The sequence below is a fragment of the Aotus nancymaae genome, unplaced genomic scaffold, assembly GCF_030222135.1.
Source record: "Aotus nancymaae isolate 86718 unplaced genomic scaffold, 86718_ANA_hifiasm-v0.15.2.pri h1tg000059l, whole genome shotgun sequence".
Lineage (NCBI taxonomy): Eukaryota > Metazoa > Chordata > Mammalia > Primates > Aotidae > Aotus > Aotus nancymaae.
In genome coordinates, this window is record NW_026988473.1 from 3,750,099 (window position 1) to 3,777,368 (window position 27,270).

Sequence of the window (27,270 nt, forward strand, 5' to 3'; positions counted from 1 at the left end):
GAGAAGACCCTATCAGTGCTCGCCAACCTAGAGCCTGCCCAGCTTGTTCAATGGCCCTCTGAAAGAAGTTCTAAGGCTAACTCCAAACTCTGACTTTCCTCAAGAGCCCTGAATATCACTCCAAACCCTACGCTGGAAGAAGACCAACACTGGCAAATCATTCCCACAGCTACCCTAGATTCCCATGGAATTTCTGGAATGTGACAACACGGGTGCAAGCCAGGCCAACACCAAATTTCAGCGGACGCACCATGTAGATGCATGCTGGCGTCTACAGCAAAATCTTCAAATCCAGGCCAGTCCAGATGTGGTGGCTTACGCCTATAATCCCAGCACTTTGGGAGGCCAAGGCGGGTGGATCACTTGAGGTCAGAAGTTCGAAACCAGCCTGGCCAACAGGGTAAAAACCACGTCTCTACTAAAAATACAAAAATTATCTGGGTGTGGTGGCACAAGCCTGTAGTCCCAGCTACTCAGGAAGCCGAGGCACAAGAATCCCGGCAGGTGGAGGTTGCAGCGAGCCGAGATCATGCCACTGCACTCCAGTCTGGGTGGCAAGACTCAGAACCAAAAACAAACAAACAAACAAAAAGTCCAGGTCCAAACTGGACAAGTCTCCTGAGGTGAGGTAGTGAAAAGACACAGCCCAAACATTTTCTGACTTGCACCGCCCTCATGCCAGCACCAACAACAACAGTGACAACTTACTGGCTTGGCCAAGAAACTGAAAAACTAGTTTAGAAAGAAATCACATAACTGCTAATGTGTCCAAAAGATCTGTAAATCAATACATGTAAAATGGACTCTGTGAAAGTCATTATCTTTCTAACTCAAGGAATCTGAGCTTCCACAGGGACGATGGATACTATTACCCTGATAGAGAGGATATTCTATTACAACACTCACAATGTGAAATTCAAATCTCCTAAGGTACAAACATGCTTTTAAGACTTTTAATGGTAGAATAGTAACAGAAATTTCACCAGGTCTCTCTTATTTGATCAATTACATTTACTTTATACCTATAATTTAAGGAGTGCTTTCTCCCTTGCTTCTATAGATCCTGTTTTATATCTATTTCATCCACATCTAAGAATGGATGGTAAGTAAAAGTATTCCCATAAGGATGAAAAAACTAAGCATGGGCCGGGCACAGTGGCTCACGCCTATATCCCAGTACTTTGGGAGACTGAGGCAGGAGGATCACTTGAGCCCAGGAGTTCGAGAACAGCCTGGGCAACACAGCAAGATCCCATCTCTACAAAAAAATTTAAAATCAGCCTGGCATGGTGGCATGTGCCTATGGACCCAGCTACTCGGGAGGGTGAGGTGGAAGGAATGCTTGAGCTCAGGAGGTCTAGGCTGCAATGAGGTGTGATTGTGCCACTGCGCTCCAACCTGAGTAACAGAGTGAGACCATGTCTCAAAAAACAACAACAACAAAACAAAATAAAAGTAAACTGAGGTATGGAAGAGTTTGTCCTAGTATATAGTAAGAAGACAGAGTAGTATATCTTGGTTTGTCTAGTGCTTCTGTGGTTAAAGGGGCAACTGCTCCCAAGTGTTTTCATGAAAGTAACACTTCTACTGCAGGCCAGTCATGCTGACTCAGCTATAGTCACCTCCTCTGGCTCCAACACTTTTGTCCATTAAGACTTGACCTCAGCACCCACTTTTTAAAAAAATGTGGCCTGGCCAGATGCAGTGGCTCACGTCTGTAATCCCAGCACTTTGAGAGGCCGAGGCGGGCGGATCACTTGAGGTCAAATGTTCAGACCAGCCTGGCCAACAGAGCGAAACCTTGTCTCTACTAAAAAGACAAAAAAAAATTAGCTGGGCATGGTGGCGCACACCTGTAGTCCCAGCTACTCGGGAAGGCTGAGGCAGGAGAATCACCTGAACCCAGGAAGCGTAGGTTGCAGTGAACCAAAATCACACCACTGCACTCCAGCCTGAGTGACAGAGGGAGACTCCATCTCAAAAAAAAAAAAAAAAAAAAAAAAAATGTAGCCTAAGGACAAACGTGACTGATAACTGCTGAACTCCTTCCCTAAGTTCACATGCACATAAGGGTATGCAAAGGGGCTTTGGATATAGTTTGCAACTGATACAGCAGAGCACATTTCATCTCTTAATAATCACTTTTGGCCAGGCACGGTGGTTCATACCTGTAATTCCAGCACTTTGGGAGGCTGAGGTGGGAGGATCACAAGGTCAGGAGTTCAAGACCAGCCTGGCCAAGATGGTGAAACCCCGTCTCTACTAAAAATACAAAAATTACCTGGGTGTGGTGGTAAGCACCTATAATCCCAGCTACTCAGGAGACTGAGGCAGAGAACTGCTTGAACCCAGCAGGTGGAGACTGCAGTGAGCCGAGATCGCGCCACTGACTCCAGCCTGGGCAACAGAGCAAGACTCTGTCTCAAAAATAATAATAACTTTCATGCCACTGAAGAAATTTTGAATGCTTGTAAAATTTTATAATTTTTTCTGTCTCTCCTACTTACAGCAACACAAAAAGAGAAAAGAACATCAGGGAAATCTCACCATACAAAGACTGAAGGGAAGGGATCAACAATGAGGCTCTAAAACCCTTCCTTTAACATCAAGCAGCATGCCACCTCATCCCTATAACCCTGCACCACAGTCCATGCCATACTGGACCATAGTGGAGGAAGTACTACTTGGCATGGAGGGAAAACAATGCTAACTTCTAAAGCTTGAATTTCATAAAGGAGAAAGGTACTATAGCAGATCTACCTTCTTATAACAGCATCTTAAAAGCCAACTGTAATTCATAGTGATTACCTCTGGGAAGTGAGAAGATGGAGGGACTGGGGGCCTTTTGCTTTGTGCTTTCCATCTTTCTATACTGCTCAAATTTCTAATCATGGACATGTATTAATTATTTTGTCTTTTAAAAAAATGTTGGTAAAAGGCCGGCGACAGTGGTTCACACCTGTAATCTCAGCACTTTGGGAGTCTGAGGTAGGAGGATAGCTTGAAGCAAGGAGTTCAAGACCAGCCTGGGCAACGTAGTGAGACCCTGTCTTTACAAAAAAATTAGCCAGGTGTGGTGGCACATGCCTACAGTTCCAGCTACTTGGGAGGCCGAGGCTGGAGGATCACTGAGCTGGAGTTGGAGACTGCAGTGAGCTCTGATTGCTCATTGCAATCGTATGACAGTTTTGCTCTCTTTGCCCAAGCTGGAGGGCAATAGTGCAATCTCGGCTCACTGCAACCTCCCTCTCCCCGGTTCAAGCAATTCTCTTGTCTCAGCCTCCCAAGTAGCTGGGACTACAGGCGCTGACCACCACGCCTAGCTAACTTTTTGTACTTAGTAGAGACAGGGTTTCACCATGTTGGTCAGGCTGGTCTTGAATTCCTGACCTTAGGTGATCCACCCGCCTTGGCCTCCCAAAGTATTGGAATTACAGGCATGAGCCACCGCGCCCGGCCCAATTTCGTTCTTTTAAAACCAGCTGTGGAGTAAGTTATTCATCTATAAAAGTTTTTCAAAAGTACTATGTATTCTGGGGGAATTTAATAGATGTTAAGAGCAGACACCTACCTGAGGAACAACTACAATGCTCTTTATTTAAATATCTAATACAGAAAATGGTATTTTTTCCTTTTTTTTTTTTTTTTGAGACGGAGTCTCGCTCTGTCACCACTGCTGGAGTGTTGTAGCGCAATCTCAGCTAACTGCAACCTCTGCCTCCCAGGTTTAGGCAAGTCTCCTGCCTCAGCCTCCCAAGTAGCTGGGACTACAGGCACCCACCACCACACTCGCTTAATTTTTGTATGTTTAGTAGAATGGGGGGTTTCACAATATTGGCCAGACTGGTCTCAAACTCCTGACCTTGTGATCCACCTGCCTCGGCCTCCCAAAGTCCTGGGATTATAGGCGTGAGCCACCACACCTGGCCAGGAAATGGTATTTTTTTCAAAAGCAAATTATATTTTGACAGGCATCAAGAAAAGCAGCAGGACTTTCCTAATGCTGTACTGTTCAAGTCCCTCATCTCTGCCCTAAGAGACCAAATCCCAGGACATTCTTATGCACACCTAACCTTAAATCCACAATCATGTTTACATTTCTAAAGTGCATGTATCTCATATATTTGTGTCCCATTTGAGTTACATGAGACAAGAATATTAATCCCTCCACGGAGTGCTGCACGTCGCCAATATATTCTAAACAACATGAACAAGGACACCTAGGAGACCTCAAATTAACCAGATGACTCTAATAATTGGAAAGACCAATGGCAGGCCATTTTCTCCCACAGTATGTTATTCCAGCCTGCAGCATGCTCAAAGAGCACACGTGTTCCACAAGGAGTGAGGAGGTACAAGGGTGATGGGTGGAAAACAAGGTCAGAGCAGGACAGTGGACAAGCTCAAGGGCTGGTCAGTAAACGTGACATAACCCCAGGCTCCCAGAAAGCAAAAACAAGCCCGCCTAAGCCTTTCACAGCAAGTTAGCATAGTAATTATACATTTGATCAAGATGCCTGGCTATGTCTTGGGCTAATAATTTATTACATGGACTTTACAGTGACCAAGAGACCTAGGGGTAAACCAAACATCGACAGCAGTCAGTGGTTTCATCTGTGCCCCTCTGTTGCAGCTTCTTGCCAGTCGGCTCGCACCTTTTCAACCTAACAAGCTGGATAAGGCAGCTCTCCAAACATCATCAAACACAGGCATGGAAGTGAAGGAAGAATGGGCAAGGCTGGACCCATGTAGGAAGGGACACGGTGTTTCTATGTGTGAAAGAGGTGGGTTAGAATACTTCAGCGATAGATGGGCCTGTATAGAAAGAAAGAGGCCTGCTTAGAATCACGAAAGGAACACCATCACACATTCAACTCTCACTTGAACTTGGTGTTGTGCTATGGATCTGGCCACAGCAAACTAAACTAATGTGGCTCCTGATTTCCCTAAAGGACAGAGAAAAAAACAATGTGTAAATCTGTCAAGTGACGCAGAAACGCAGTGGAAGGAGCACGTGGAAACAATCTACCCTTGCCCAGTGAAGTCCCAGATCTATACCCCACGAGTGAGCAGCAATCACACCCCTCCATATGAAGACAACCTAAAGAAACTTCTGCACAAGAGCACTAGGAGTCCTGTGGGGAAATGTATGCATTACTGTGGGTGTTAAACAGGAAACAACCTACATATTCATCAAGAGAATTATGGTATATTCATTATACAACAGAATACTACCCATCATGAAAATATTTAAACTACAGCTAACATACCACATGGATGATTCTCACAAACCTAATGCTGATTTTTTTAAAAAGAAAAAACCAATCAAGTCACAGAACACATACAGAATGACAGCATTTATACAAACTTCAAGAACATTCAGAACTACAAAAAATATTGTTTAGAGATGCATACATGTAGTAAAACTATTTTTTTTCTAAAAAGAAATGATAAACACGATTCAAAATAGTGTTTACCTTTGTAGGGAGAAGAGGGGAGGTGATCAGGAAGGGGTATCCTGAGAGCTTCAACAGAAGTGATAATGGTCCTTAAGTTAATGTTCCTTAAGCTGAGCGAAACAGTAAGATGTACTCTCATCATTCCTATCTAGGATATATATAAAATAATATTTTCCAGAATAAAAGTGGGGACAGCAAAACAGTTGAGGGTGGAGGCCAGCAACACTCCCTAACTCTGACTTACACATCTGCCTGCCTAACAAACAGTGCGGAGAGGGCCCAAGACTTCAAGGCAACAGAATCAACTCAGCTGTAAGGTGACAAAAAAGAACATCTCCAGGCACTTCTCTGGCCTTTCTGAATGAAACCAGCTCCACACGCTGTCTTATTCAAATGGTAAACTGTAAGACACAGCACACTATCCCCAAAGTTGGAGACAGACTGCCTTGCCAATACAGAAACAGAAAATATCCCCAAACTCAGGCCTATTTTGCCAATGGAAGGAAAGTCCCCAGATGGTTCCAACAGACAGAAGAATGGATTGAATTTAGGAACAAGGCAGTAATTTCACAGTGCCCTGCAGAGCTGGGAGAGTCTGGGACCAGTTTTAGTGGGGGAGGGGAAGTAAAAATACACTTGAGGACACATTAAATAGGGCCCCAAAACTAAGAGCATAGCGCTTGGGACAGAACGTGTGTAACATGAAGTTCAAACGAACATGTGTGCCGAAGGCTAACGAGAGGCCCGTAGGGTGACTATATGAGCTTTACCTGCAAGAGGTGACAATCGAGTTTGGCACATGCTGAGTCTATTGGGAAATAATAATATCAAGACAGATCTATACCACATCCATGTAATGTATGTACAGCCCCCGGCGCCGGCGAGGCAGGAGTGTAACTTACTAGGGGAACTCCGGGCCAGGAAGGCCGGATTCGGTCAGCTCAACGGGAGAAAGCCCAGGGCCGAGGCCAAAAGGTCCCTCGGGGAGGACGGGAGGGTGGTCCCGGCCCTAGGCAGAAGGTGGTGCTGCCAGGAGAGGGCGGGTCCCCGTGGCAGGAGTCCCGGGAGGCCTGACTGGAGCCAGGCCCGCCTGCGGGACTGTTGGGGGGATGGAGGGCGGAGACCCCTTGGGCGCTGGGGGGGTGAGGGCTGGGCCCCGGCGAACACCCCGCTCCCCCGGCGCCCCGCCGCACCCGCCCGCGCTCACCTGGGCACGCAGCTGGACGAGCTCCGGTCCACCTCCCAGGTGGCGTACAGGTTCATCTGCACAGGGGCGGGGGTGCGGCCTGGCCCGGGGCCGCCGGGAGGCGCGGAGCCCGAAGCCACCGCCACGGCCATGGAGGTGGATGTGGACGAGGACGAGGAGGAGGCAGCCGCCGCCGAAGTGGACGAGGACGACGAGGTGGCCTGGGCCAGCTTGGGGGGCGTCGGTTGCTGCGGCGGCTGCTGCTGCTGCTGTTGCGGCGGCGGCTGCTGAGGGGACTGGGCGACCCCGGAGCCCCGCTGGCTGCTGCTGCCCCCGGCGCCTCCGGGACCACCGCCTGCCCCTCCGCGTTCCGCCATGGCCCTGCCAGTCTATTGGCCAGGGGTGGGGGTGCGGGGGTTACGGAGACCGAGGCGACGCCGAGTGGGCTCCCAGGCTTCCCCCGCGGCGGCGGCGGCTGCGGCAGGGGCTCGGCTGCCTCCTCAGCCCGCCTGCCCTAGCGCGAGCCGCCAGCGGGCTGCACGCACGCGCGGGGCCTCTGGGCGCGCGGGCCTCGCGCTCGTCCGCCGCTGCCTGTTGCGGCTCGCGCGGCCGACACGGGTGGGCGTGTCCGGGAGGGGGCGGGGATCCCGGCCCGCGCGGCCCCACCCAGCGCCCAGGGGCCGAGCCGGGCGCGCTCGCGCCCTGCGTGCGGCGGCCCGCGCCCCTCGCTCCAGCGGAAGGGAGGTGGGGTCTGTGCGCGCGCCAGGCCCTCAGATCTGCAGCCCGTTGGCCCCCGCTCCTCCCTTCCCCGCCCCCGCTGACTGTGGCCCCGTCAGCGGAAACCCGGCTTTTCCGGGACTCGGTCCCGGCAGGGAGGGGGTTGCTGCGGGAGCGCGCCTCGGCCCCTCTAGTCTGAGGAGCCTACGCCGGGGAGCTTGCTCTCCGCCTGCCGACCTGGCCCTGCCCTGAGGCGCCAGCAAACGCAGCGGTCGGCGGAGACCCGGGGCCCGCCGCAGACCCGGGGCCCGTCGCCACCGCGGGTGCCTGTGATCCGGGAAGCTTCCGCCCTGAGAGCAGGCGGGGGCTCAGGAACCTGGAGTCTATAAGGTTCTTCGCACGAGTGAATTCTCAAGCTATGCCGGGGCCCATCTGGAGCCAAGCTTCCTCTTCTTTCCCTACAGCTCCCCTACCCCCAAAATCCTTCATTACAGAATGCCAGTGCTTTGTTGCTTACCAAATTTCTGAAATTCCATTCCTCCTAAGGCCTAGCACAGCTGCAACATCCTATCTGGATCACCACCCCCCCAAACCATCGTGAACCCTCCAGCAAGTGAGCGCCTCGCTGGTGCACTTACACCAACAGTAGCACCACAGCAGCGCCAGACTCCCCTCCCCACAGGCTGGCAAATGCCCAAGGGAGCCAGTGGTCCAGCCTACTCCAGTGTGTCAGAAAGGCTATCCAGGACCAGGGGATTCGAACCTGGAGAAAACAAGTCCCTCCATCCCACACACAAACCCCAAATCCCAGCGACTACTGTTGCTTGAACCCAAGGGCTCACACGAACTCAAGACAATTTAGCTTTTAAGCTATGTGCTCGAACAGGTAAGGACTTGGACTTCTAGCCACAAGGTCAGTTGGGAAGGCCTGCCGTGGCCTACTTCCCAAGCCCACTGTTACTTCCTCAGCCGTGCTAGGGCGCTAAGCTGGCTATTTTTATTCCCCAAGGACAAAGTAGTAAGGTCAAACCAGACCTAGAGGTACATCCCCCAGGCCTTCCTACAAAGCAGGGCGGTGGTGAAACACAGATCTCAGCCCGGGGTTGGCGTCACCACAAGTCAACTGCACCGTCTGATCCCAGTTCATGTTCGTGGTTACTGGGGCAGCCCAGTGACTGTAGAAAGAGGCTATTTTAGTCCTTTTGCAGAAGGGGCTAAAAGGAGATGAGGGAGGATCAGGAGTGTTACATATTCATCTCTTTCCTTGGGAAACAGCTTTATTTACAAAACAGGTCTAAAATAAGAACATGAAATGACAAGTCCTTGGGAATTGCGGGAGAGGTGGCTCTTGTGTGAAGCCCAGGCATCCAGACAGAGGACCGAAAGGAAGGCCAGCATGAGGGGACCTAAAACTTGAACTCCTTGTATTTCTTGCTGCCCCCACGGCTGTCCTGGGGCTGAGCTTTCCGTTTCTTTTGCTGTATGGGAGAAAGAGACATTACAACAGGTTGAGCCACCCCTGAGTCCCCAAAACAAGGGTGGGCAGCCTGACATAGACATAGAAGACTGTGGGAAAGGTGCTGAATCTGGATTCCCTTCCAGATCCCTCTCAGACTTGGCTGAGCTCCTCTCCATCATCATCCTTAAAGAGGGCAGCCCACTGGAGATTTCTAAGACTTCCAAATCTAAGGAAGTGCAGGGCAGCAAGCAGAGGCCACCCTCACTCTGACCACTAGGGGGCACCACGCCACTGGAAAACAGCAAGCCAGGGTCCCTGGCTCTCACCCAGCCCAGCCCCCTGGAAGCGCCTACCTTCTGTTTGGCAGCATGCTCAGCCACCATGTCGCTGAAGTCCTCCTTCTCCACTTGAGCCTGCTGCTCGCGCACATGCTCCTCATACTTCTGGGTCATGGCCATAGGATCCAGCTCCAACTCTTCAGGCGCCAGGGCCACTTCCACACCTTGCAGCTCAGGAGCTGGGCCCTTCCGGCTCATAACCTGCAAAGGGAATCAGGGCTTTGTCATCTCCAAAGACAGTCACAGAGGCCCTAGCTTCTGCTGCCTTTCTCAGCCTCCAAAAGCAGTGTCCTTCAAGTACTCACCGTGGACATGTCATAAATGTGGGTTGATCCCATCATGGCTCCCCCAACAGTGGCTGTTCTCTTCTCTGGTAACACAGTGAACAGCTGAGGTGTCTCACTTCTGCAAAGGACAATGGGATTAGGCCCAAAAAGGAAGGGACAAAAGGGTCTCCAGGAGCGGAAACAAAAGAAACAAGTGGCACCACCACTCAGCGCCTTGGAGAGCTTCTGAGCTCCCCAGGGATGCAGCCTCCGCAGTTCATGGAGGCCCATGACAGAAAAGAATTCGGTAGCGGGGAGGGTGGCACAGTGCTGACTCCAGGGAACAGACAGAGCTAAGGGGCCCCCTGAACCAAGTTAGGGGATCACAGACCAGGACTCCCACATGCATAGAAGGGTCAAAAGGTCAGAGAGGGCTGAAAGTTTCCAAGAGAACTTTGGTACAGAAAAGCTGGCAAAAGAGCAGGCTACAACAGTTCCCACCCAAAGAATGTCATGCCTGGAGTTCTAATGTACATAGTTCACACTTCCAGGCCTTCCGATGCAGGAGCCATCCACCGCCAGTTTCACCACCAATTTCAAGAATTACACTAAGAACAAGAGCAAATCTACCACTATCACCCCAGACCATGTCCCTCATCTCTACCTCTCCCACTGGAAGAGGTGACACTCTATTCGCCACACAGGAGCCAGAGTAAATGCCTTAAAATGGAAGTCGGGTCTTGCCAGACCTTTGCTTAAAAGCCTCTGAGGCTTCTGACCATTATCTGAATAAAATCCAAACTCCTTACCATGACCTAAAGGGTTCATAGTCTGGTCCCTTATCCAAGCCCTCCTCACTATACCCTGTCCACAGTACCCTTCTTTTTCTTCTTTGAATATGCAAAGTTTGAGACTTCTGCTTCCTGACAAGGAGCAACAAGAATCAGATATGCCCTTCTGCCTGAAACAAACAAAAAATGGGCAAAATATATGAAACTGTTTTTTTTTTTTTTTGAGACAGAGTTGCCCATGGAGCGCAATGGTGCAATCTTAGCTCACCACAACCTCTGACTCCCAGGTTCAAGTGATTCTCCTGCCTCCGCCTCCCAAGTAGCTGGGATTACAAGTGTGTGCCACCATGCCCGGCTAATTTTTGCATTTTTAGTAGAAACAGGGTTTCTCTATGTTGGTCGGGCTAGTCTTGAACTCCCAACCCCAGGTGATTGGCCCGCCTTGGCCTCCCAAAGTGCTGGGATTATAGGTGTTAGCCCCCGCGCCTGGCACAATGGTTTTCAAGACACCAGACATGGGGCAACAAAACATAAGTGAGTCCTGTGAGACAGGAAACAAATGTGATGAGCCCTTCAACTGCCCCAGCATGCTGCACTGAGGGTTTCCAGGCCACAGAACAAAGAAGGGAGACTCATGGACAGCCCAGAGGACTCCATGAGTTGGGAGGATGAAGGTGGAAGTCCAGGGAGATCAAGGCAGTAAGAGTTCACAGGAAAGCATACTGGAGAAAAGAGCAGAGCGAGAACTCAAGAGACCTACAGAAGGTCCTCAAGTATGCAGGGGAGTACTAAGCAGCACCTGCCTACCAAGGACAGGGAAAGCAGCACCCAAAAGGATTCGTAACAGCACCCGCTGCTCACTCAGAACTGGGAATAGTGCAACGCCCACTAGCCAGACGGAAAAACCTCCTGATTCACAGAATGGTGGGTAGAGTACACAGGTACTTGTGTCTCACAGTGGGGAGGACTGCTTCAGTCCTGCCTCAGGAACCCCAAAAACAGGACCTGAAAAGATCAAACTATTTCCATATAACTATTTTTGGATGAGGTTGAAGAAAATGTACAGGAATACAAAAATACCATGGACCCAACAACGTAAATTTCACAAAGCCTAGCATTCAATAAAAAATTACCAGGCACTGGACATGCCCGGTGGCTCATGCCTGTAATCCCAGCACTTTGGGAGGCTGAGGCAGGAGGACTGCTTGAGCCCAGAAGTTCAAGACCAACCTGGGCAACACAGTGAGAACTTGTATCAAAAAAAAAAAAAGGAAAAAGAAAAAATGTCCAGACATGCAAAAGAGTCAGAAAATACAATCCATAATGAAGAAAATAATCAGTGAATGGCAATCAACCCAGAACTGGCACAGATGTTAGAGTTAGCAGACGATACATTAAAATGTTGTTGTAGCCAGGTGTGGTGGCTCATGCCTGTAATCCCAGCACTTTGGGAGGATGAGGCAGGCAGATCACCTGAGGTTAGGAGTTCAAGAATAGCCTGGTCAACATGGCAAAACTCTGTCTCTACTAAAAATACAAAAAAATTAGCCAGGTGTGGTGGCACATGCCTGTAGTCCCAGCTACTCTGGAGGCTGAGGCACAAGAATTGCTTGAACCTGGGAGGCGGAGGTTGCAGTGAGCCGGGATCGCACCACTGCACTCCAGCCTGGCAACTGGGCACGACTCCATATCTCAAAATAAAATTAAAATTACATTAAATTAATAAAATTAAATTTTATCATAACTGCATTCCACATGTTCAAAAAGTTAAATAAGAGAAAAAGAATAGATTTTAAAAACCCTAAATCAAACATCTAGAAAGGAGAATTACATTGTTTGGGGTTACTGTTGGATCAGAAATTACAGAAGAAAAAATAGTAAACTTCAACACATAGCAATAGAAATTTTCTTTTTTTTTTTTTTTTTTTTTTTTTTTTTTTTTTTTTGAGACGGAGTTTCGCTCTTGATACCCAGGCTGGAGCGCAATGGCGCGATCTCGGCTCACCGCAATCTCCGCTTCCTGGGTTCAGGCAATTCTCCTGCCTCAGCCTCCTGAGTAGCTGGGATTACAGGCACGCGCCACTGTGCCCAGCTAATTTTTTGTATTAGTAGAGACGGGGTTTCACCATGTTGACCAGGATGGTCTCGATCTCTTGACCTCGTGATCCACCCGCCTCGGCCTCCCAAAGTGCTGGGATTACAGGCTTGAGCCACCGCGCCCGGCCAGCAATAGAAATTTTCTAAAATGAAATACAAAGAGAGAGAATTTCTTTAAAAATTAAGAGCATCAGTGAGCAGTGGGACAACTTCAAGAGACCTAATAGAGGAATAATTTGAGTTCCCAAAGGAAAGAAGAGAAGGGAGCAGAGAAAATATTGGCAGAAATCATGATCAAAATTTTCCCCAAATTAATAAAAACTAAAAACCCAGATCTAAGATAATTAAAAAACCCCCAATCAAAGAAACATTCAGAAGCTACACCAAGGCACGTTGTAGTCAAATTGTTAGAACTAGCGATACAATCTTAAAAATAGCCAAACAAAAATGACACATTATATACACAGGAACAAAGGTAAGAATGACAGCAGATTTCTCACCAGAAACAATGCAAGAAAGACGACACTGGAGCAACATCTTAAAAGTACTAAAAGAAGGCTGATTCACCTATAATCCCAACAGTTTGGGAGGCCGAGGCAGGCAGATCACTTGAGGTCAGGAGCTCAAGACCAGCCTGGCCAACATGGCAAAATGCCATCCCTACTAAAAATATAAAAATTAGCTGGGTGTGGTGGCATGTGCATGTAATCCCTGCTACTCAGGAGGCTAAGGCAGGAGAATCACTTGAACCCAGAAGGCAGAGGTTGCTGTGAGCCGAGATCACACCACTGCACTTCAGCCTGGACAACACAGCAAGCCTCCATCTCAAAAAAGAAAAAAAAAAGTATTGAAAGAAAAAAAGTTGTCAACCTAGAATTCTATACCTGGAAAAGATCTTTTAAAAAATGAAGGCCAAATAAACAATTTTTAAGACTACCCAAACTGAATGAATTAAAAACCAGCAGACCCACAATACAAGAAATGTTTTTTTAATATTTTGCAGAAATGGGGTCTCATTATGTTGCCCAGGCTAAACTCCTGGACTCTAGCAATCCTACCGCCTCAGCCTTCTCCCAAAGTGCTGAGATTACAGGTCTAAGACACCATGCCCCCTAATGTAAGAAACATTTAAAGGAGCCAGGCACGGTGGCTCACACCTGTAATCCCAGCACTTTGGGAGGCCGAGGCGGGTGGATCACGAGGTTGAGATATCGAGACCATCTTGGTCAACATGGTGAAACCCTGTCTCTACTAAAAATACAAAAAATTAGCTGGGCACGGTGGCGCGTGCCTGTAATCCCAGCTACTCAGGAGGCTGAGGCAGGAGAATTGCCTGAACCCATGAGGCAGAAGTTGCGGTGAGCCGAGATCGCGCCATTGCACTCCAGTCTGGGTAACAAGAGTGAAACTCTGTCTCAAAAAAAAAAAAAGAAACATTTAAAGGAAGCCCTTCAGACAGAGGAAAAATGATACCAGATAGAAACCTGAATATACACAAAGAAATGAAAGAAACAAAAATGATAACTACATGGTTTCATTCGTGATTCTTATTTAAACCTCCCTAAAAGATAATTGACCATTTAAGCAAAAATAATAATTATATAGTATCAGATTGCTAACATATGTAAAAGTAAACTACATGACAATATAGTACAAAAATTGGGAGAAGAAAAATGAAGTATATTATAAAGGCTCTTAATACTATCTGGAAGCAGCGTAACATTAAGAGAAGGTCTTTATCTCTTGATAAAGACATGATCTACAATAAATCCCAGAGCAACCACTAAAATAACAAAGCAAAAACTCACAGCTAATAAACCAACACTGGAGATAAAATGGAATCATAAAAAATGTTCGAGTAATCGAAAAGAAGGTAGAAAAACAGGAAAAAGGGAACAAAGACCAGAATGGATAAAGAGAGGGTCATTTCATGATAAAAGGGTCAATTTAGGAAGACTTAACAACACTACACACTTAAGTACCTAAAAGTGGAGCGTCAAAATATGAGCCCATGCCTGTCTCAGGGCCTTTGCACTTTCTTGCACTTACTGTTACTTCTGACCCAGATCATCCGGTAGCTGGCGTTTTCCTAATGTTCATTCAGGTCTCAGTTCAAGCACCAGCTCCTCAATGAGGCCTTTCCAAAGGCCTCCCTGCCACCCCATCCCACTACCCAGTTTCCTCTGCTTCAACATCCTTATCCACATCTGAAAGTATCTTGTTCTCTAATTACCAGTTTACCTCAACTGCTGACTCCTCATTGCCTGGAGTAGTGCCTGGCAGAGTTGGTTCAATAATTGTTTAAAAAGGGATGGGGGAAAAAGGAACAATAGTCAGCCAGCCGAAGGAAAGTGAAGGTCTTCCCCTCTCAGCCCTGTCTGGCACCCTCACCCATCCATCGCCTCCTCAATCTTCTTCTTCCTCAGCTCAATGAGTTCAGGGGTCTCCATTCCAGCAGGCACTGATGAGAAGCCACCAGGAGTGATGAGACCACTGTGAAGAGAGGAACAAGCTCTGGAGTAAAGAGAAGGCCACCAAAGATAGGCCACTTCCAAGAGGCACTCTGCTTTTCCCACCTGTCTGCGGGGGTGATAAAGCCTGTCTCATCTGGTTTGTCTTCATCACTTTCCTCCTCTTCCTCTTCTTCTGAGGATTCTTCATCAGATGGTTCCAGTTCCCCCCAAGGGGTCCGATCAATCTCCTCTTCCTCAGTCTTGGTCTGAAACAGATCACTTATTCATTAGACAAATGTTTACTAAGTACCTATTATGTGCCAGGCTGTTTTAAGCTGAAGGAGTGTTAAGAGTCAACACACAGACAATAATCCCTACCTACCTAGAGCTCAAATTCTAGTGAGGAGCTTGCATTAACATCTCAGGAAAATGTATGCCCATTTTCAGACTGACATTTCAGAACACACACAACTCCCTAATAATGAAGCTATAAACCAACAATCTCTAACCTTCATGACATTAAGCAAAACCAGATCACCAGTACATGGCCCATACCTGAAATTCAGCAGCATTGGTTCCAAATACGTCCCCATAGAGCGGTTTCCCAGTCTCATCCACTGGAGGTTTGCCCCAGCCACCAGCATGGTACCCAAAGGAACAACTCTGCAAGATAGCACAATTGGTTTATTCCTTAGCTGCCAAAGAAATTCTGAAGTCCTAGAGAAAAATCACACTCGAAAGTACAGAACTGATACTTGAGAACTATGGAAATTATGATTGCAGAATAAAATTAAATGTTATAAAGCATTAGAAAGCAAAATTAATAAACGACTAAACTCTGGAGGCAACAGGATGAGGAGACAGGAGGCAGAAAGTATGTTAATAGCCTCTTCTGTCATGGCAGAGCCTTTGCTGTCTGAAACCAAAATATGTGTGCTGAAAACATTACTTCAATTTCTTTTTCTTTCCTCTCATCTGTGTGAAATATGAATGACTTCAATTTCTTATTGAGTTTCTTAATGACTTCAATTTCTAACTTTGGAAAGCTGGCTTGTTCAGAATCTATTTCTCTTAAGAGGCAGAAATTTCTATCTAATATTTAACAATACTACTTTTTTACTTTAACAACTCTTTTCTGTTTTCTTTTTAATGCTTATTTTAAAATAAGAATAAATCTGCACACATTTCTGAGATAAAATTATTTCTGAGAGACAGATTGAAGTGAAGTTAAAAAAATTATTATTATTTTTTTTTTTGAGACGAAGTCTTACTCTCTCACCACGCTGGAGTGAAGTGGCGCAATCTCAGCTGACTGCAACCTCAACCTCCTGGGTTCAAGCGATTCTCGTGCCTCAGCCTCCCAAGTAGCTGAGATAACAGGCATGTGACACCACATCCAGCTAATTTTTTTGTATTTTTAGTAGAGACAAGGTTTCACCATATTGGCCAGGATGGTCTCGATCTCCTGATCTCCTGACCTTGTGATCCAGCCTCCTTGGCCTCCTAAAGTGCTGGGATTACAGGCGTGAGCCACCACGACCAGGCTTCTTTTTTTTTTAAACACTAGAGATATGGCTTAACTATGTTCCCCAGGCTAGTCTTGAACTCCTGGCCCCAAGGGATCCTCCCACTTCAGCCTCCCAAAGTGCTAGGATTACAAGTGTGAGACACCACATCTGGCTGAGATAAAATTATTTCTCTGTTCATTCTTATAGTCATCAGAGACATAGCTGGAAACACATTCACCAAATAGTGAATTTGGCTATTTCTTAGTACTAAAATTGTGATTTGCCTTCATCTCTGTACTTGTTAATTCTGACTGTTTTATGATGAGCATGTCAGTTTATTAAAAAACAAAAACCATTCTTTGTTTTTCTATAGAGACACATGGTATATGACAAATATGATGTATCAATAAAAAAGAGACACCTGGTGGAGTCAGAGAAGGAAAACAAAAAAATTACCTTCCAGTTCAAAAGCAGAGACAGCAGAGACTGAACAAAAGGACGATGCTCACCTCAGGGATGGGCGAGTTCAGCCCAGGGATTTTCAGGTTGGGATACGACGGGGGTGGTCCATATCGCTGCATGGCAATCAGCCACGGGGGAGGGACCTTGTGGGCATTCTGCAGGAAAAAGAGAACAGGATACCATCTGCCAAACCCTATCCCTGTCTCTGGCTTCTGCCCCAATCCCCACCCTCTTCGCTGCTTCCCCAGCCTGCTAACTGACACTCACTGGTCCTACTGGCATCCCCAAGGAAATCCTTAGCTCATCAGACAGATCTCCTGGCTTCTTCTCCTTTAGTCGTGTCTCGAACTCCTTCCCCTGAGGGAAAAGCAGAGCATACTGCATTGTAGACCCAGACACTCAGTGGGAGCACAACGGCAAGAGGATGTGAAAACAAAGGCGAGAAGTCCTAACCCACATCAGATAGAAAATCCCACTGAGGGCTACCTGGCTCCCACTCTGATTCTCATCACTTCTTTCCCTGGCCAAAGTGGGGGAAGGAATAAAAACCAGGGTGGAGGGGAAAAGCCCAGACTCCCAGTGCTGTCAATAACCCACTATGAGAACGCAGCCAACGTTACGACCTGCCTTCTCATCTGTAAAATAAGGGCACTCAACGGGATAATCTGCATTTAATTCTTCTACCTCATAAATTCCAAGACATCATGGTGACTATGATTTCAAGGATCAGAAAATAATACCAACTTTTGTACCACCCTCAGTGTTAAAAGTTTCCTAAAAGCATCTGCCCCTTGGCCCCTCCATCCCTAAACCAACCACCACCAACTATTATCATTTCAAAGACAGGATACAAAAAGTCTTTCTGAGAAAGAAGTCACCATGTCTGCATCTCTCCTTCAAAGAGGACTTCATTTTAAAAGTCCATCTCATCCGAGGGTAGTCAGTGGGCAATTCTAAGGCTGAGGAACTACTGTAGTCACTTCAAAAGCCCTCCTGGGTCAGGTGCAGTGGTTCACTTTGGGAGGCTGAGGTGGGCAGATCGCTTGAGCTCAGGAGTTCTAGACCAGCCTGGACAACATAGCAAAACTCTGTCTCTACCAAAAATACAAAAAATTGGCCAGGCATGGTGTGCCTGTGGTCCCAGCTACTTGAGTGGCTGAGATGGGAGAACTGCTTGAGCCCAGGAGGCAGAGGTTACAGTGAGCCCAGATCATTCCACTACACTCCAGCCTGGATAACAGGGTGAGACCCCATCTAAAAAAATAAAGCCCTAGACAGTCTCAACCCCAAGGCCCAGACTGGCCTCTCCCAGCCCCCTCCCAAACCTCATAGTACAGGTCCCCATGGATGGTCAGCTTTGGCTTGGTCTGCCACTTGAAGAAGGCATCGTGTAGTTTCTGGTAGTCAATGTCAATCTTGCCCATTTTAGGCCGAACTTTCTCTCGCATTTTTGACTTCATGGTCTTCTGTTCTTCCTGTGGAGAATGGCGGAAGACAAGCTTTAACAAGTACTCAACAAATTCGTGTAGAGAATCCAGCTTCAAGCTCCAAAAGAGATCAAGAGAAGCCTCAATTATCTCACCCTGAAAGTCACCAAGATCCTTCCTGCTCAAACCCTTCAAAACATAATCCATACTGAACAAAATAGACTACACCGTATCAGCCTCAGCTGTGTATATCAATAACTAGTTATTAAACCATCTCATCAAAGATGAATCTCATCAGTTCTCTGAAAGGCAGAGACTTCCCCGTGTTCTTTTGTACCTCCTGAGTTCAAAGCATTTAATTAAAAGCTTTAAAATTAAGCAGTTACGGCTGGGCACAGTGGTTCACACCTGTAAATCCAGCACTTTGGGAGGCTGAGGCTGGTGGATCACGAGGTCAGGAGATCAAGACCATCCTGACTAACACGGTGAAACCCTATCTCTACTAAAAATACAAAAAAATTAGCCAGGTGTGGTGGCACACACCTGTAGTCCCAGCTACTTGGGAGGCTGAGGCAGGAGAATCGCTTCAACCCAGGAGGTGGAGGTTGCAGTGAGTGGAGATCGCACCCTATACTCCAGCCTGGGTGACAGAGCAAGACTCTGTCTTAAAAAAAAAAAATTTAAGAAGTTACACAACCACCATGAATCTATAGCCACAAAGTGCATCTGGGAAACGAGTCACCAGGTGAGCTGGCAAAGTGAAGGCAGAGGAGAGGAAAAGCAGAGGAGGAAAACAAAGGGATAATTAGACAAGTAACAAGTAGGTGGTAGGTGGGTTTCAAACCAGGTTCCCATTTTGAAGCACTCTGCTGTGAATGATGGGGACAGCCGAGGGCAGGTGTGAGCCCTGCCAGGACCTCACCTTCTCCTGCAGGGCCTCTCGCATCTCTTGGATGCCTGTGCGTTTGATGAAGTCTGGCAGCTCGAAGGGAGGCTTCTCAATGCCCCGTTTGCCCTGCAGATACTTGCGCTTAAAACACCAGTGGCGTGGCACAGGCACGGAGTTCCGAGTGGCCTTGAGGTGGACCAAGAGCTTAGGGTCCTGTGCCGTCACATCGTGCATCTCCACGACATCAGGCCGAGCCACCAGCTAGAAAACACACAGGAATGCGTGTGTTGAAAGCCCCAACTTCTCAGGTTTGAAGCTCTTCTTCCCATTCCTTTTCCTCAAAGGACCCATACCCAAATCACCCACAACACTTCCTTCAAAGCTGTCACATCCCTGGCTTCCCAGGTTGTCTCCCAGCTGGGCTCCAGGGACTGCAGGATCATCTCAGGTCTCACCTGCTTAAGTTCAGCCACAGTGAAGCGGTTCATCCGGCGCAACTTCTTCTTGGACAGCTTGGGGGCTTCTGGCTTCTTTTCCTAGAACAGAACAATCACCTGTTTTGAGCAGGACTCAGATGTGAATGAAACTGCCCAACCCACTCCAACCTGAAGCCACTGAAGCTCTTCAAGAGTTCACCATGGTCCCTCTCTGGATGCCCCTCAGTCACCTGTGCCCAGAGTCCCTGCTTTCCGCCAGGAGGGCCAGACCTGACCTGCTCATCATCACTGCTGTCGTCATCACTGTCCTTGTGCTCCTCCTCAAAGCCCTTCTTCTTGGGGGCTGCAGAGTTCTCCAGTTTGTCAAGTTTCTCTGGCTCTTTCTCTTTTTCCTTCTTCACGTCATCAGTGAGCTGAGGAGGCAGACAAAGTGAAACCCCTGCCCTCTGAGCCCCTTCCCAGTTCCTAAAGCCAGCACTGAAAAGATGCCTCTCACCCACCTCTGAGCCCCTTCCCTGTTTGGCATTGCCCCTTCCAAGTGTACTCTCCTTGTACCTTAAAAGCTTCAAAGATCCTCTTAAAGAAGATAAAGTTGGGCTCATAAATTTCTGGTTCTTCAGTCACATACTCAATCTCGACATCAGCTGCTGGGGAGTCAGAGCCACGGGACCGGGTTGAGTCTTTCTCTCGGTCCCCAGAGCTCTCAGAGGACACCCCTCGTACCCGCTGGGGCTTTTTCTTCTTCTTTCGGTTCCTACGCTTCCGGTTTTTCTGTCAAGAGAAGGAAACCCAGCTGGGTCAGAGAATCCAAGCACAGTGGCAGCACCCCAACCCATGAACTCCTCCCCCAGGGTCCCCCACAGTTCAACGCTCAGGCTTTTTCCAAGGAGGCCATCTCATGAAGTGGTTGTGAAGGGGCCTTGGAGTCAGACTCCAAAGTTCTGCCACTCACAAGCTGTGTACCTTTGGGTAAATTACTGTGCCTCTCAGAACCTCAGCTCTTTCAGCTGTAAAATGCAGGCATGCATAGTACTTGGAACTCAAAGCAATCAAATAAAAAATATCTATAAGATGCTTAGGTGGAAATTGGCACAAAATAGAAGCTATTACTTACTGAACACTTACAAATCATGCTATTTTCGTACCCAAGTCCCATCTCCTGCCTTCTCTTCCAGACTCAGCTCCAACCCTACCTCCTTTTTAGATATGGACACTGTGTCCTCCTCAGTCTCTGATGCTGACTGGCCCAGGGACGAGCGAGCATCTGTTTCCATTTCCTCTTCCTCTGTAAGGAAGAAGGTGGTGATGAGTCTTCACGGTACCAGTGCCCTGCACACATCACAGTAACCCGCCTTTACCAAGAGCCTGACTCTCTCTAAACTCTCCTTGGGGAAGGGACACAGGAATGAGGACTCAGCCTCGGCCTCTCCAGGTTCTGTGGCTGCAGCCTCAGGGTACCCGGCACTCACCCTGCTGAGAGTTCATCTCTTCCTGGCGGCTCTCCTTCAGCTGCAGGATCTTCTCCAAAGCCTGGGGGATCTTGGGGCCCACAGAGGGGTCATCCATCTGCCAGAGACAACCAGTCAGAGGAGATGAATCACAGCGCGCTTTTTCTACCTACTTCCACCTTTTGGACTAGAAAGGCTGCTGGCCAGGTGATGTAAACAGCAGAGAGTGGGCAACACCAACTGGGCTCAGTGAGGTTCAGTGTCCCTCAGAGGGACCCCAAGACTCTGCCTCAGTAATGTCTCCCCAATCCCTCTGCCATACCCTAAGTATAGTTTAAATAAGCAGGGCTCCCCAGGAATTTAAGTCCCCTCATCTTCTCACAGAACCCTTCTCTAAAAATCTAAAAATAGTCCCCTTCTAAACTACCACTCTCCTGTCCCTAGGAAGAAACCATCAGTCTCACCTCTCTGTTTTCATCTCCAGGGGGCGGTGGGGGACCACGAGGCCGGGGAACAGGAGCTCCCATGGGCAAAACTGTAGGAGTAGGGCCCACTGGGCCCACTGGAGCAGTTACTGAGAGAAGGGAGAAAGAAATTCAATGTCAGAAGAGACAAAACACTCACGTAAAAAACCACCTCTCTTGCTAAAAGGGTGATGGTTACCCTGCAGTGGAGGAGGGCACAGGGCGGGGTAGGTTCTGGGATTCTGGTAATGTTTTGGATCTTGGTCCAGGTGCTGGTTGTATGGGTGTGCTCCGTTTGTAAAAAATCATTAAACTGTATATTTACTCTATATGCACTTTTTAAATGTGACAGATACTTTAAAAGTCTTTAAAAAAATTTTTAAAACACCTTCCTTGCCCTTCCCCTCCATTTCAGGGTCTCACCTCGAGGACCCAGAGGAGTGCGCACGCCAATTTGGCCCATGTCTTGTGGGGGCCGAGGGACTGGGGTGCCCAACTTGGCAATCTCCTGCTGTCGTTCCTGCTCCAGTAACACAGCTGCCTATGGGAGGGAAGTGGGAGTAGAGAGAGAGCCTGAAAACGTGTTTGGCAGGCAGCCCCTGGCAAATGCCTTCTTTCAGCCGGGTAATGGGCCAAAGGAGAACAATCACGAACCACTTGGGTGCTGACATCCCCTCTACCCCCGACACTTCCAGGCTACTAATCCAAATGGAGGAGCCCTCTCATCACAATGGAAATCCCTAGAAATAACACCAAGGAAAACCCCAGGAAACTTCTGATTCCTAGCAGAGAATTTCATATTGAGCAAAACACTGCTTTCTACTTTTCAGAGTTTTCTTCCCCAAAATATTAAATAATACAGAAGAAACTTTTGAACTCTTTTCTTGTATCTACCCCTCAAGATTCAGCACAATCTGGGTAAAGACAGTAGTTCATCCACAGGCCCAGACTTGTTGCTTTTTTTTTTTTTTTTTTGAGACAGGGTCTGGAGTGTAGTGGCATGATCTCAGCTCACTGCAACCTCTGCCTCCCAGGCTCAAGCCATCCTCCCACCTCAGCCTCCCAAGTAGCTGGGACTACAGGTATGCACTACCACATCTGACTAACTTTTGTATTTCTGATAGAGACAGAGTTTCATCATGTTGGCCAGGCTGGTCTGAAACTCCTGAGCTCAAACAATCCGCCCACCTCAGCCTCCCAAAGTGCTGGGATTCCAGGTGTGAGCCACTGCACCCAGCTCATACTTGTTGCTTTTAACACTTACTTTTTAATATTCCTGAGCAATCCACTGGGTAACGACTAATGCAGTACACCTCTGGGGTCAAACATCTTATATAACATTCCCAGACTTATAGTCATATTTTGTCTAAATCCAATACAAATAATTCAATTGCCCAGTGTCCTATCTAGAATGATGTCATGTAAGGCAAGCAGAGATCAGCACATGCTTTGTGTAACAGGTCAGAAGGTAAATACTTTAGGCTTTATGGGCTGCTGTATGGACTCTGTTACATATTTTTGGTTTGCGTTTTCTTAAAACTCCTAAAAAATTTACAAGTTATTTTTAGCTCACAGGCCATACAAACACAGGCCCAGGTCACAGTTTGTTCAATTCCTGAACTTTAAGAAAAACTGAATGCTTTGGAAGACACTGGAACTTAGTTGGGGACAAAATAGCCTCCAGGGAAAACTTGAATGGTACACCCTAAGCACTATAAGTGGCTGCCAACAAACTGGACCATGAGGTCAAAGGTTAAGGGGAGGAGTATTACCCGCTTCTGCTGCTCCAAGAGCTCATGTTCCTTCAGCGAATGATCTCCCTGCTTAAAAAAGAAAACAAGCTCATACCAGCACCAATATTCCACAGGCCAATCTCCCACAACTCTTGCTTCTTGAGATCCTCTTTCAGTCAAGGGCCCATGTTCTAGTCTTTAATCCTGACCTTCCCAGAAACCTTAGCTCTAGGATCCAACTTTCTCTAAGGCTCCACTCCCACCAGAGCAGGGCTTCCACCTGCCCTACCTGCTTGGCACGCTCCTCCTGCTGCATCAGCAATGCCGCCTGCTGCTGAGCCAGCTTCAGCCGCTCCTCCTCTGACAGTGCCACCGGCTCACCCACACGGAGAGGAGGCGGGGGCCCCAAATTTGGTGGGTGGGCCATAGGAAAGCCAAGGCCAAGGCCTGGTGGAGGTGGTGGGGGTGGCGGAGGAGGCTGCAGAGGGGGGAGTCCCATAGGTGGTGGTGGCATAGGAATTCCAGGGAGCTATGGAGAAAATATGATCATAAAACTAGGAAGCATTTATTCATTCTGCAAACATTTGGGGGAATCTACTTTGAGTCAGGAGCTGGGATTCTAAGTTAAATGATACACAGTTCCCACTTCTTAAGAAAGAATGCTCCACAGCACTATGAAGATATGAGAATGTTAACTTTCTTTGGCATCAATCAAAGGAAGCTATCCTGAACACAGATTCTGCATACAATTCCAGGAGACTCGAGGACACCTCTGAGGTCATCTAGGGACTCCTCATCCTACACACAGAGATCAACAGATCTCAGGTCAGAGCCACTGTTTTAGAGAAAAAGAGGCAAATCCTAGATCAGAAGGAACATGGAAATTGAGACGACTTAAATAAACAGGAACCACTGTGCCAAAGCAATACAAACCCCAGTGAATACTAAACGCAAAGGGTATGAAATCAAATCAGGGAGCCCTCGATGTCTCATAAAAGAAAATGGGAACTGTGCCCGAGGCAGGCAAAGAAGACGGTGATTGCTTCCAGCTGGGTAGGGACAAGTTAGCCTTCCTTGTATTCGAGCTTTTTTTTTTTTTTTTTTGAGATGGAGTCTCACTCTATCACCTAGGCTGGAGTGCAGTGGCTAGATCTCCGCTCACTGCAACCTCTACCTCCCGGGTTCAAACAATTCTCCTGCCTCAGCCTCCCAAGTAGCTGGGATTACAGACATGCCACCACATCCAGCTGTTTTGTATTTTTAGTAGAGACGGGGTTTCACCATGTCGGTCAGCTGGTTTCAAACTCCCAATCTCAGGTGATCCACAAGCCTCGGCCTCCCAAAGTGCTGGGATTTTTTTTTTCCAATTTTTTTATTTAATTTTATTTTATTGTAAGTTCCGGTGTACATGTGCAGGTTTGCTACATAGGTAAATATGCACCAGGGTGGTTTGCTGCACCTATCAACCCATCACCTAGGTATTAAGCCTGGCATGCATTAGCTATTTTTCCTGATGCTCTCCCAGCCCCTGCCCCACCCTCTTTTTTTTTTTTTTTTTTTGTTAAAGAAACGAAGTCTCATTCTGTCACCTAGGATGGAGTACATGGAGTACAGTGGCGCAACCATAGCTCACTGCAGCCTCGAACTCCAGGGCTCAAGCAATCCTTAAGCCTCAGCTTTGCGAGTAGCTGGGACTTTATAGGCGCGTCACACCATGCCCAGATAATTTTAAAAACTTTTTTGTAGTAACAGAGTCGTACTATATTGCCCAAGCTGGTCTTGAACTCCTGGCCTCAAGTGATTCTCCCATCTAGGCATCCCAAAGTGGTGGGATTACAGGCATGTGCCACTGCACCCGGCCACAAGCTCAATCTTGAATGACAAGTAGAATTTGGAGAAGCAGACAGTGGGAAGGAGGCAAGTAACAGCATCAAAGAGAGAACTGAAGAGCTCACAATTCTGCCACGGCAGTACCTCCCTGCCCAAACTGTTAGTTGCATCCCAAGTACACTGCAGGTGAGAGGAAGGGCTACCCTGAACAGATGGAATCTTTTTCTTTTTTCTCCTCCTCAGGTTAGGCTAGTAATTAATGTGCAAGAGTGTCACATCTCACACATGCGCGTGAACACTCAATCATTACACTTATGAACTACAAAAGGATCAGCAGATAAAATATTAAAAAATGGAAGAACCTCCCTACCTGTGCTGACATGGGAGGTGGAGCGGCTTTGTCCCCATCTTCCCCTCTCAAAACGGGCCGATTCAGCACGATGCCAGTCTGCAAAAGAGAAAGGACTCTAGGTCAGTGCAAAATTAGCTGTTTCACTAAACGACATTCCCGCCCAATTTATTCAACAAAATGTACCTAGCGCCTGTCTACCAGCGCTCCGGCTGGGCACTGAAGAGGACCAAGATAGATACAAGAAATTACAACTAAGCTAGCAAAGGCAAGAAGAAGGCAAAGAGAGCAAGCCTCCCCCTTGCTGTGCCGAGATAAAGAAAGAAAGAAGACCGAGCCGTGAGGAGTATAAGTCTCCTGGAGACACTCGGCCTATCCTGACGTCCTGCCGCCAACACCCACCTGGCGGGTGTAGGTCTGCAGCCGCTCCACCAGCTCCTCGCGACTACCTGCGGGGCAAAGTACACGATCAATAAGTCAGCCCGACCAGGTCAGGCCCCAGCGGCCCGCCTCCACCCCTCGCGCCCAGGTCTCCCGGGTAACCAGGCTCCGCTTCTCCGCAGGCCGGTAAAGGCCCCTCGACTTCCTGTGTTCCTCACCCTGGATCGGAGCTCCGATCTCTGCCAACTTGGCCTGAAGCTCCTGGGCAGCCCAGGCGCCATAGTGGCCTGGAGGTGGCGGCGGCGGCGGCAGCTGCAATTCCGGTTTGGGAGGCTCCGGGTGCTCGGTCGCCATCTTAGCCACAGGAACGAGCGCGACCAACCCGGAAGCTCGGGCCAGACACCGGGCCCACTTTCCGGAACTTCCGGCAGCGCCGTGCGCCACGTCCTCTCTGGTTGGGAGGCTGTGCGCCCGCTGCCGTTCCCTGGGCCACGGGATTCGCCGCAGACGCCTTTCTCCAACGACCCCTCGGCGGCCTGGTCGCGAGGCCTCCTGGGAGTTGTAGTGCACAGGTCTCGGTCTTTGCGGGCCCAGCGTCCCGCTACTGCCCGAAGGCCAGCGGCGGGCCCGTGGGCGGGGCTGCGGAGAAGGCTGGCCCTTCCTCGAGGGAGTGTTTTCTGCGCCTCACCTGCGGGAGCGCAGGCTCTCAAGCCTTCCGGCCCGGTTCCCCTGTCAGAGGCCCTGACGCTTACGCTCCCAGGGAGTCCCGAGAGACCTATTTCCCCGGCGGCCCCGCGTTGCGGGCTCCCAGCGGGAGGCTGGAGCCGATGCCTGGGATAAAACAGTGTCTGATTGTTTGCCCGCCCACCCCCGGATGAATGGGCTGAAAGGGAATCCGAGCCGGGAGAGAAGCGGGACCGCCCGGGCTGAGCTCCAGCTGCCGACCTGGGGGAAGGGCGACACTAAAGCCCCCTTTTCCACCGTCCAGGCCGGCTCAAATGTCGTCTCCTCCACTAAGCTTTCTCCCGCTTTCCTTTCCTTTCTTAGAGCTCCCATAATACATTCGAATCTCCACTGTTCTTTCTTGCCCTTTCTTCCTACCTCCAACCCAAAAGTATGAGCAGGTACTTGATCTTTTTCAGTCTCGCATCGCCTGGCGTTCAAGAGGCACCCAATAAATGATTACTAGAAAAAAGGAATAATTTTTCTGGTGACAGCATTTGTCTTTTATAGTCTCGAAAATAAACTCAGGCCCTTTTCCCTCAACCGCACCTGCATTGGGGGCCACCTTGCCTCCCGCTCCCCACCCCAACTCCCCCTGGCCTTTAGGGATATTGGCAGAGACTGCAGGGATTCTTGCCTGCCTAGCATCCACCTCTCCCAGTCCCACACCATCAATTCAGTTTCTCTCCCCACCTCTGCCACTAGCTCTGCACTGTCACTGACCAGGTTCATTGTGTGTTGAGTAAGGGAGGGGGAGACTCAAGTGGAATGGTCTCATTTCCCCACTACACATACCCTTCAGATCTTTCCTCTAGCTCCATTTTGCCAACTGCCCCCAGTGGAGAAGTAGCTG

General features: G+C 48.5%; 2 protein-coding genes and 1 pseudogene across 2 annotated transcripts in view; all 3 read right to left on the bottom strand.

The window, feature by feature from the left end:
- The window catches only part of PACS1 (phosphofurin acidic cluster sorting protein 1), a 173,828-nt gene extending 166,563 nt beyond the window's left edge, over window positions 1–7,265 (bottom strand). The window contains exon 1 of the mRNA XM_064364727.1: window positions 6,667–7,265. Within this exon, the coding sequence (XP_064220797.1) occupies window positions 6,667–7,022 (356 nt within the window). The 5' untranslated portion in view covers window positions 7,023–7,265. The remainder of the gene's footprint in view (window positions 1–6,666) is intronic.
- Window positions 7,266–8,617: 1,352 nt separating this feature from the next.
- SF3B2 (splicing factor 3b subunit 2) lies at window positions 8,618–26,087 on the bottom strand. Its single transcript, XM_012462931.2, has 22 exons — window positions 25,913–26,087; window positions 25,716–25,762; window positions 25,335–25,412; window positions 23,424–23,663; window positions 23,174–23,224; window positions 21,825–21,942; window positions 21,402–21,511; window positions 20,959–21,055; window positions 20,683–20,774; window positions 20,045–20,260; window positions 19,765–19,902; window positions 19,508–19,588; window positions 19,086–19,313; window positions 18,062–18,211; window positions 17,004–17,093; window positions 16,784–16,891; window positions 15,322–15,429; window positions 14,890–15,032; window positions 14,705–14,806; window positions 9,465–9,564; window positions 9,175–9,360; window positions 8,618–8,840 (listed from the first exon to the last, which is right to left on the bottom strand). Exons 1-22 carry the CDS (start codon window positions 26,046–26,048, stop codon window positions 8,769–8,771), a joined length of 2,691 nt encoding a protein of 896 aa, XP_012318354.1. The 5' UTR covers window positions 26,049–26,087; the 3' UTR covers window positions 8,618–8,768.
- LOC135270344 (small nucleolar RNA U13) lies at window positions 25,202–25,295 on the bottom strand (annotated as a pseudogene).
- Window positions 26,088–27,270: the final 1,183 nt, after the last annotated feature.